Here is a 10,283-nt window from a genome sequence, read left to right as displayed (position 1 = left end):
GGAGTTTGAGACCAGCCTGGCCAACATGGTAAAATCCCACCTCTAATAAAAATACAAAAAAAAAAAAAAAAAAAAAAAAGAACCAAAGCATTTGGTGAATGAATGAATGAATGAGCAATGGTGAAGTTTCAATGAGCCTCAGGACAGCAACTGTTGTTTCCAGAAGATGGAAGACATTGAGTGCTTGCCCCAAGAAAGGAATAAGGGAGCCATGACATTTCTGTCCTCTGAAGACTGCTTATAACAAACATGTCTATCAGGCACAAATCCAAATGTTTTACAAATACTAACCCACTCAATCCTCATGACAACTAAAAGGTAGATACTATTACTACCCTGGTTTTACAGATAAGGAAACGGAAACTCAGAGACATGAAGTCATTTTCCAAGGTCATTTGGAGTTGGCTTTGAAACCACGCAGTGTCACTGCAGAACCAACATTCTTACCCACTGTGCTGTGTTGCATTAGGGCCAGCCCTGGGGATAAGATGTGTGTTCCATTTGTGTCCCAATCCCTGTATATCGACCCCACAATCAGTGTGTGCTTTTCAGCCCACTGTCCCTCAACAAAGAAATGAAGTGGCAAAGGTCTAGAGATGAGGTCCTGCAATGATGAAGCAGATGTGGACTCTTCTGGAGAAGGACAGAGTAAAAAGATCAAGGCTTTTCAAGGGCCATATAATAACCAAGGAGATGGACTTTAAATATTTACTTACTAAATTCAAATAGGAAATTGACCTGGCTAACTTTTACAAAGGGAACCATTCAAACCTGAGAGGTGAGTTTGCAACATTAGTATTTGTACAATGTTCTTCCCTGCGTGTGATCTCATTTTGCCTTGATGACCACCCTGGGACATGGGAATAATTGTGCTCATTTGAATAAAATGAGGACACCAGAGCTCAGAGAGATTGGGTGATGTACCCAACGCCACAAAACCATCCATCAGCAGAACTGGGCCTGGGTCCCAGACCAGATGATGGCCAGCCCCAGCCCTCTGTTGCTGGTTCAGTGTTACTTCCCAAGCAGGTCTGGTAGAATCACAGCTGCTCAGAGGAAGTCAATTCCTGGAGCTAATTATGCTGAGCGCCAGCACAAAGCGAAAATGTAATTAGTTTCAAAGGAGCTTTGTACAGATTCTGGAGTGACAGCCTAATATTGCAATAGTAAGATTCAGGAATATGTCTAACTTTTGATGTACTTGTTCATTTAACAAATTGACTCCTAGCTACTATGTGCCTACTCTGCATAAGGATCATTGGGGTTGAAGGTAAATTCCTTCCTTTATTCTATATATGGCATTGAGGATCATCCAAAAGAAAACAAAAATAATGATGTCTTAGTGTGGGATAAAAATGGCATTCAAAAATGGTAGAAGGAAAGGTGGGGACCATTTGATTGAGGGGGAATTTTGAATATTGGGGCCAGGAATTTGGTTTTGTCCTGTAGGAAAAGGAAGTCCAATGAAGGTTTTTTTGTTTGTTTTTGCAGTCAGGATCTTGTGCTGCACTCCAGATTGGAATGCAGTGACATGATCATGGCTCACTGCAGCTTCGAGCTCCTGGGGGAGTTCAAGCTTATGCCATCCTCCTGCCTCAGCCTCCTGAGTAATTGGGACTATAGGTGTGCACTACCACATCTGGCTACGTATTTTATTTTATTTTAATTTTAAAGATAGGGTCTTGCTATGTTGGCCCCCCATTAGGGCTTTTAAGCAAGGGAATGAACTAACCATCCTCCTCCTCCTCACAATACAAACAATAGCTACTGGCCAAGAGTGGTGGCTCACGCCTGTGATCCCAGCGCTTTGGGAGGCTGAGGCGGGCAGATCACCTGAGGTCAGGAGTTCAAGACCAGCCTGGCCAACATGGTGAAACCCTGTCTCTACTAAAAATACAAAAATTAGCTGGGTGTGGTGGTGGGCACCTGTAATCCCAGCTACTCGGGAGGCTGAGGCAGGAGAATTGCTTGAACCTGGGAGGTGGAGGTTGCAGTGAGCCAAGATTGTGCTATTGTACTCCAGCCTGGGTGACAGAGTGAGACTCCATCTTTTAAAAAATAGAGATAATAAATAACAATAATAGCTACTGTTCACAGAGCTCCTGCTGAAGCTTTTAACCCTCACACCCACCCTATGAGGTCAGAACGCATGTGAAGCCCACTTAACAAGTGAGAAGCGTGAGGCAAAGAGGTAACAGAGCACCTAAGGGGCAGAGCTTGGATGCGAAGCCACATCGATCTGAATTCAGTATACTCTCACCCTGAACACTGCAGCATCTTTGCTTTTAAACGTAACCTGGGCAGCACATGGGGACAGAGGTTTGGGAGGCACCCACATTTAGTTCAGTGGTTCAAGATATGAGAAAGGCTGAATTTAAGGAGGGAGAAAGGAGAACCAGAGAAGCAGGGAGAGAAACGGTAGCTGTGTCAGGCAATGCCAAGAAAACCACACCAGTGGGAATTTTAAGAAGCAAAGGAGGGAGCAACGGTGCAGAAAGTTACCTAGAGGCCAGGCAGGATGGGGATGGAAAAGGAACCGCAGAATTTGCCAAACTGAGAGGGCGTCCAGGACTTCACAGCATTTTCAGAGGAGTGGTGGGGGTGGGTGCCAGATTGCTGTGGGCTGAGGAATGCGTGGGAGGTGAAGACAGGGCTGGCAGCCTGTCAACTTACTCTTTCAAGAAATATGATAGTGGGGGGGAGGGGAAAGGGGAAGATGGTGGAAGGAAAGGCTTTCTGGGGAGATGGAGGTTGGGAGAGACCTGAGCAGTTGTGAGCCAGAACGAAAGGAGAAGCTGAAGGCAAGAGTTTGAAGCCTACAAGGCAGGGAGCCTTTCCCTAAGAGAGGTCCAGAGGGAGGTCCAAGGAACAGATGGAGAGCAGAGCTGGTGGGGACTCATGTGGCTGGACTTCTCCAGGCCTGTGCAATGGAAGAGGTGGAAGTATTCATCTCTATGGCCCCCAGCAGCTTTAATAGTCTTTCCTTCTTCCCCTTTTCCTCTTCCTTCCTTCCTCCCTTCCTCTCTAGCCACAAATATTTATTGAGCACATACTATGCACCAAGTCTTGTGCTAGGTTCTGTGGCTATTATAATGAACAAGACAGTGTATATCATCCTTACAACTGAGGAGACAAATATTATACAAGAAGATGGACAAATGTGTGTATGTCTACACATTGTATAATACTAACAATGGGCAATGTTCATTGGGCACTTCCAAGGTATCAAGACCTTTATAAGCATTTAATAACCTTTTACCTAAAAATCCATCCCCTACATTAAAACCTACAAGACCCTACTGGTATTACCTTTTGCAGATCAGGAAACTGAGGCACAGAGGGATCAGATGACTGACCAAAATCACACAACTTAGATTTACCTGTTTCTAGACACAAGCACTTAACTGCCACCCGGTCCTGATTATGTTGAGAGCTGCGGAAACCAGTATGAACAAGACCTGCAGGGTGTCTAGGGCTGGGAAGAAGCCACGAGTTCATTTACACCCTTTTCCTCAAGGTGTGGTCCCTGGACCAGACATAATGGCATCACTGGGGAGCTCGTCAGACACGCAGGCTCTTCAGCCTACTGTGATCTACTAGACCGTGATGTGTAGTTTAAACATGACCCGCAGGTGTCTGGTGTGTAAGTTCAAGTTGGAGAAGTCTGGTCTAGAGCCCATTCCTCTTATTAGAGACGGGAAACCGAGGCCCAAGCATTTGAAGGTTATGGACGGTGGTAGAACTTTGGGGTTTGGTGAATGGAGCCAGCCTAGGCCTAAATGGGCGCTTCCACTCTTGTCCCAGCAGGTCAGTGGGTAGGGCTGCGGGAAGGATGGGCGCTGCAGGGGCTCGGCGCGCGCGCGGTGCTCCCGGGCTCTCTGGCCCAGCCGGGCTAGGGTGGCGTGGGCGCCCTGCGGGCCGGGCCTCCGCGCCGCGCCGTGTCCCAGTCCCCGTCTCCGCGCTGGCCTGGCCTGGTCCCTCAGCTCCACCCCCTGCCTCCCCCTCCCGCCTGCTCGCGCCTCCTGAAAAGCCAGCCCGCCCGGGGCGGCGGCGCAGAGCCGGGCCGGCGCACGAGGCAGCCAGCGCGGCCATGACGGCGGAGAAGGCGCTGCCCCTGGGCAATGGGAAGGCTGCAGAGGAGGCGCGGGAGTCCGAGGCGCCGGGTAGCAGCGGCAGCAGCGGGGGCGCGGCGCCCGCGCGCGACCCGCGCGACAAGCGCGACAAGGCGGTCCACGAGCGCGGCCACTGGAACAACAAGGTGGAGTTCGTGCTGAGCGTGGCCGGGGAGATCATCGGGCTGGGCAACGTGTGGCGCTTCCCCTACCTGTGCTACAAGAATGGAGGAGGTGAGGTGATAGGGAGAAGGGGAGGTGGCGCCACCCGCCCGGTGGGGGCGGGGAACCAGGGGCTAGCGCGAGACCCCCTCCCGCGCCTGCGTGGAGCGGAACCCGAGCGGAGAACCTAGACTCCAGGCACCTGGCGCGTGAGCTCGCCCCGGAGCGCGGCCCACCTGTGCCAGTGCGCACGCGCACGTGTCAATTCGCACCTGAGGGTTCCACCGGCCAGCGCGGGGACTTGCCCGCGTTCTGTCCCCAGCGTGAGATGCAGACCGAGGCCAGGGAGCACTTGCTTTGGGTACGCGCCCTGATGTTTCAGGGACTTGGCCCCTTTGAGCCTCAGCTTTCCTAACTGGGAAAAAGGCCTGTGGAGAACGGACTCCTGATGATCAAAGTGGTCTCAGTTTTTGCGCGCTTACTGAAGTGCCGAGCACCTTTGATCTATATAATCTCATCTCATCCTCTCGGTCACTTTCGTAGGCAGGGGTCTACCCATTTTGCAGATGAGGACACTGAGGGTCAGAGAAGTCTCACTTGACCAAAAATAAAGATGGGATTCTGATGTCAAAGGCCTTGTTTTAAACTGGAACTGGACTCATCACAGGGAGAACTTTTAGGCGAGGCATTGCTCGATGGTTTCCTGCCTAGTCTTTCGTCTACTCTTAAGCCCATTTTTAGGGCCACTATTTGGGGCCCCTCTGGTGGAAGAATTGGCAACAAACAGTTTATTTTACGGGTTTGAGAGTCGCCCACGACAAACAGCAACACTGGTTTAATGCTGATGCTCTGCCGTAGAGATGTAGAAGGGCAGAGGGAAAGGATGGTGACGAGAGAGTCCTTTCTAGTGAGAGCCTCTCAAAGTCAGTTTGACATAAGATGCAGCAGCGAATCTGTAACTCTCCCAGCTCAGGGAAGGGGCTCCAGCCTTCAGGACCCCCTCCTGTCATATCAGCAGGACAGCTGGGCGGGTCCATGGCAAGGGATCTTATAAAACCTCCTTCGGTGGCACAGAATCTCCAAGGAAGAGCCTGTATCTGTATATTCCCTCTTCTCTTTCCTGTGCCCCTGCCCCTCCAGCAAATTCCCAAACCCCAGCGAAGGTGGCTCAGAAGTTGGCTGGCAGGGACCGCGTTGTCTGAGCAGAGCAGGACTTCCTGTGCGAGCAGCTGCCGGGAGAACGAGAAGGGTACTGCTTGGCCCAGGCCCTTTCTTTGGGGACATTCATCCTGAAGGCACAGGCTGCTCCAAGCCTGCTCTGCACTGGTAATGAAGTGGCCGCCGGTGTTGATGGCTTTGGCAAGGGAGAGAGAGGGAGTGGACTTGGAGACCCCCAACGTGCCCTGTGCTCTCGGCTCTGAATCCCGCCTCTCTTTGCACATTCAGCGTTTGTAAACTGCGTCCACTTGGAAACCTGTGGAAATCTAGGGTAGTCCCCAGGCACAAATTGTTTTAACATCTTTTTTTCATACAGGAAATGTTGTGCCCAAACAAAAAGCATTCCTAAAAGCAGAAAACAGGGTAAATTGGGTTAATTACAAATTCTGTCACAGATTTTTTTTTTTTCCTAAAAAAAAAAAGGGTTGTAGTGAGTAAAGTTTTTAAAAAGAGTCATTGTTGGTTTTTTTTTCTTTTTTTTTTTTTTTTCTTCTGACTTGCCAAGAGTTTCCATGAGATGCATAGATCTCCTGGTTTGATTGAGTTTATTATCCTAAGGATTTAGTAGCTTTGTGAATACACAGGTCAAAAGGCTTTCCGAAAGTGTCATACGTCATACGTTATACGTTAGATTCTAGAGGTTTCACAGGTAAATAACAGCATGTTAGGGGACCTGCTGCAGCTGATTTTAATCACTTAGATTTAGAGTCAGTAAACAGATCCTCTTATCTCCTTTTCCACACTTTTTGCTTTCTAATGTAGTTGGGATATCTGCTTCTCAACTGTTTACCTTTTAAAAAACATCCATTCTGCCCTCCTTATAGATCCCAACAATAGTTTAAAGTATTTATTTCCCAATATGAAACTTTAAATTAGCTGCTTGCCCAGAAAAGCTAAGACACTTTCAAACGCTGATAGATATGGTCCTGCTATCAGGATTGATCAAAATTGTTGCTATTAATCCTTGCAGTTAAGGAGACTTCATTTAGCAAAAAGCACTTTCAGTTAAAGCCTTCATTTGTGAGATCAGATGGTAGCAAATAGCATGTGTTTCCATGCTTTGTTATTAGACAGGAGGGACAGAATGAGGGATTTGGAAAAATCCCCATTCTGGGTGTAATAGTTCATGCTCACCTCAGTTATTTAATTTGCTTCACAGAAAGACCCAGGCAATGGGTATTGTGTTTCAAATAGGAACACTAATACTTAGGGTAGTCTCTTCCTGGACCAATTCAAAGCCAGCCTTTGCTAGATAGATTCTTTTTGCAGACTCCTTGCAAGTTGACACCACACCTGGGCCTCATGTGTAGGGGTACTTAATTCTTTGAGGCCTGATATTGTTCATTGTATAATTCCCTGAGAATGCTCTTTATGACAAAGATTGTTTGCAGGTCACTTCCAAAGTAAGAGGAAGGTGTGCCCCTCACTTGGTCTGTTGAGGTCACTTTAAAATGAAAAAGGGTGCAACATTCAGGGAAGGAATGAATTTGCCCCATGCTGGAGGATGAAATGTAATTTTTTTTTTTTAATGAGCCAGTGAAACAATTTCTTTTACATTATCATCTTAGCTGCATTACAATTCTATGAGGGAAGCAGTGCAGATGTTAAAAACTGAAGCTTCATTTTACAGATGGAGAAGTTGAGGCTTGGAGATGTGAGGTGGACTCACATAAACCTAGCCCTGTTTTCTGACTCTGGTCCTCATAATGGGAACTTGAACTCAAGTTCAAAGAACATCATGTCTGGCCTGTAGTAGGTGTTTATTAAAGAGTTCTTGCGCCAAGTATGAAACGGCAAGGACAGTTTTCATCTTATTCCTTTGCATCCTTACAGGGGCATTCCTGATTCCCTACGTGGTGTTTTTTATTTGCTGTGGAATTCCTGTTTTTTTCCTGGAGACAGCTCTGGGGCAGTTCACAAGTGAAGGTGGCATTACGTGTTGGAGGAAAGTTTGCCCTTTATTTGAAGGTATGTGTTGAGTTAATGAGAAAATAAAATTTTGCACAGGGAATGTAAACTGCAAAGGCAGATTGTTTTGAAAAGATAGACTCAAGTTGCTTCCTTTCTTTTGTCCCTTCAGGCATTGGCTATGCAACGCAGGTGATTGAGGCCCATCTGAATGTGTACTACATCATCATCCTGGCATGGGCCATTTTTTACCTGAGCAACTGCTTCACTACTGAGCTACCCTGGGCTACCTGTGGGCATGAGTGGAACACAGGTATGGCCCCACGGAGGTCTCTCTGCTGGTCCTGCTGGGTGACCTGGGATTGGGGTTTGTTCGTGCCCTCCAGGCCAGTCCTGGTCCCTGGCCTCTCATCAAGAGTCTAGTTTTCTAGGGTAGTCTTGCTGAAACAGGGGTCAGCTCTGCACCTGTTCTGGTATGTTCTGTGAGTTGCAGCCCTAAAGGCTGAGCTGAGCATTGGCCCAGAGACTGGCATGGTTAGGAGAATGGAGATGTTCTGTCTTCTGTCAAATGCAGAGACTGAACCCTTTGGAGGTAGCATGGGGGTGTGAGGAAGAGCACTAGACTTAGACTTAGGGGACTAGGGCTCCAATACCAGTCTTGCCTCTAATGTCAAGTTTTCCCCTGTAAAACTGGGGTTAGACCAGATCAAAGGCTGCAGACAGAGGACCTACAGGCCAACCAGGCTTTAGATCAGTGAATGGCAAACTTAAAAAATGGATTTGGTTGCCAAAATTTAAAAAGTTGGAAGACTTCACCTGAAAAATTCAGGTTTCCAGCCTATCTTAAAAACTTAAACAATCTGGTGACACCAGACCCACTTTCCTGCTTGATGGCAGTGGCTACGCCAAAAGGTGGCTATTGCCTTCAATGACAAATCTGTCATTGAGTTATCACAAACCCCACCCAGCTCACTTTATTCGTTTACTTTATCAATCCAACCCAGCTGACATTTGAATTTAACCTCCAACCCCACTCCTGCTGGAATGGATAATCTTTTAGATTATTTTTGATTCTGATATATTCTTTGTTTTTCCATATATCCTCCTATTAGCATTGAGTTTGATAATCCAAGGAAGGCAGTTCCCTGCCCAATCCCTGTCTAAGCTGGCCATACTCACAGAAGACATCGCTAATCAATTGTAGCACTCTTTCCTTCTCAGTCTAGTCTTGGCCTTAGAACCCTTCTCCAATAGTGCTCCAGACAGCTGCTGCCTTTTGACTGGAATTGGCACACACACTTTGACCTGTTCACCATCCATATGATAACCTGTGTTAGATTGTGTCTGGAAGTGGCCTGCCGTCCTGACGGCTGAGATCCAGTAAGATTGGGTAGGATGTTGGTGACCAGTAGAAGGAACCGCAGGTGGTAGACCTAGAGATGCTGCAGTGTGGCTTCTAGCCCTATGCGATGCCTGACTCTGCCCTACTCCCCCACTCGCCCAACCCCTGGCTGTTGCATTTTGTGGAGCTTTTGCTGTTTCTCTCTTTAGGGCCCTAGTTTTTAACCTTCCTTTGGCCAGGGAACTCATAGAAATGTTTATCAAACTAAAATTCAAGGACATTTTCTTGGAGGCCTGTGAGTCCTCTAGGATAATTTAATTGTGTGTACTTATTTTGAGGATACTCTAAAAATATGCACATGTTCTGGATGGTCTGAGCAAACACCTTATAACTGAGGACAGTCAGGATGTTCCAGTGGCTGACTATGCGTGTTTATAATTTAAGATGCATTCGTGGCGAATAGAATGATGGTGGCCAAGGGAAAAAGACCAGAAAGATTTAATTCATAAATAGAGCATTATTACTAAGCAAAGTCCAGTTGAGAATGCAACACGCCATAGGAATGAAGGTTTTGCAGAAGTGTAACCAGAGGAAAATGGTGTCATCAAATCTCAAATAGTGCACGGAGGAATAAACCACCTGAACTCAACAGATTCTGCTTCTTACGTGTCAGTTTCATTTTTCTGTTGGGAAAGCAATATAATTTTACCAAATGGCATTATCCTATGCATCTATTTTCTGTTATCACTTTAAATTGTGTTGGTTCTGTAGTTTGGTTGGTATTTAATTTATACTTTAATTTGGCTTTTATAATTGTATAAATACTATAATCACAAAGACTTTATAACTCATTGTTTATTTGTACGTGGTTAAATATTTTAATAAAAATAACTGGTCAACTTGGGTGTCCAAGAAATTTTTTTTTAATCCAGGAAGAAAAAAAGAATTGAGAAATCCTATTTTAGGCAATCCGATAAAAATCAAGGTCTCCTGTCTCCAGAAAAAGGCACAGGACACATTCAGAAATCTTGCTTATAATTTCAGGTTTCCAGGCTCCTCTCAAGCCTGACTGAGGACCCACAGACCACCTCCTTTCAGAACATAGTTAGCGCTTGCCAAGAGGATCAACAAGCAGGCAGACAATCTGGATTTTCCCCAGTGGACTGCAAACCTCTTTCTTCAAATGGTTTGCAATCCCCTTTCTCTAAAGGTGTGTGAACACTTGCAATGTGTGAAACATCACATATAGGAGGTGATTCCTGCCTGCAGAGATTACAGATGTGATTTGGAGCATTCATATGTATTTGAGATGGAAGACATGCAAGAGTGAAGCCAACCAGGCACCTGCTCTGTGCTGGCCATAGTGCGGGGTGCAGGGGCCTCTGAGGTGAATGGATACAGGAGGCCTTGCCCTTGGGGAGCTCACAGTCTGGTGCCCCAGGTGTCTCTAAACAGAGGGACATGGGTCCCATGGTGGTGGACTTTTCTGAGCAATACCCATGGCAAAGTAGATGGAGCCCTGGCTGGAGTTTATTTCAGTT

The 10,283-nt window shown here is 46.8% G+C and overlaps 1 protein-coding gene across 1 annotated transcript in view; it reads left to right on the top strand.

The window, feature by feature from the left end:
- The first annotated feature begins 3,893 nt into the window (after positions 1 to 3,893).
- Positions 3,894 to 10,283, top strand: part of SLC6A11 (solute carrier family 6 member 11) — a 122,988-nt gene continuing 116,598 nt past the window's right edge. The window contains exons 1-3 of the mRNA XM_007985233.3: positions 3,894 to 4,346; positions 7,326 to 7,460; positions 7,573 to 7,713. Of these exons, the coding sequence (XP_007983424.2) occupies positions 4,091 to 4,346; positions 7,326 to 7,460; positions 7,573 to 7,713 (532 nt within the window). The 5' untranslated portion in view covers positions 3,894 to 4,090. The remainder of the gene's footprint in view (positions 4,347 to 7,325; positions 7,461 to 7,572; positions 7,714 to 10,283) is intronic.

Source organism: Chlorocebus sabaeus, chromosome 22 (genome assembly GCF_047675955.1).
Source record: "Chlorocebus sabaeus isolate Y175 chromosome 22, mChlSab1.0.hap1, whole genome shotgun sequence".
Lineage (NCBI taxonomy): Eukaryota > Metazoa > Chordata > Mammalia > Primates > Cercopithecidae > Chlorocebus > Chlorocebus sabaeus.
Note: the sequence above shows the minus strand (reverse complement) of the source record. Positions and strands in the feature narration are given on the sequence as shown.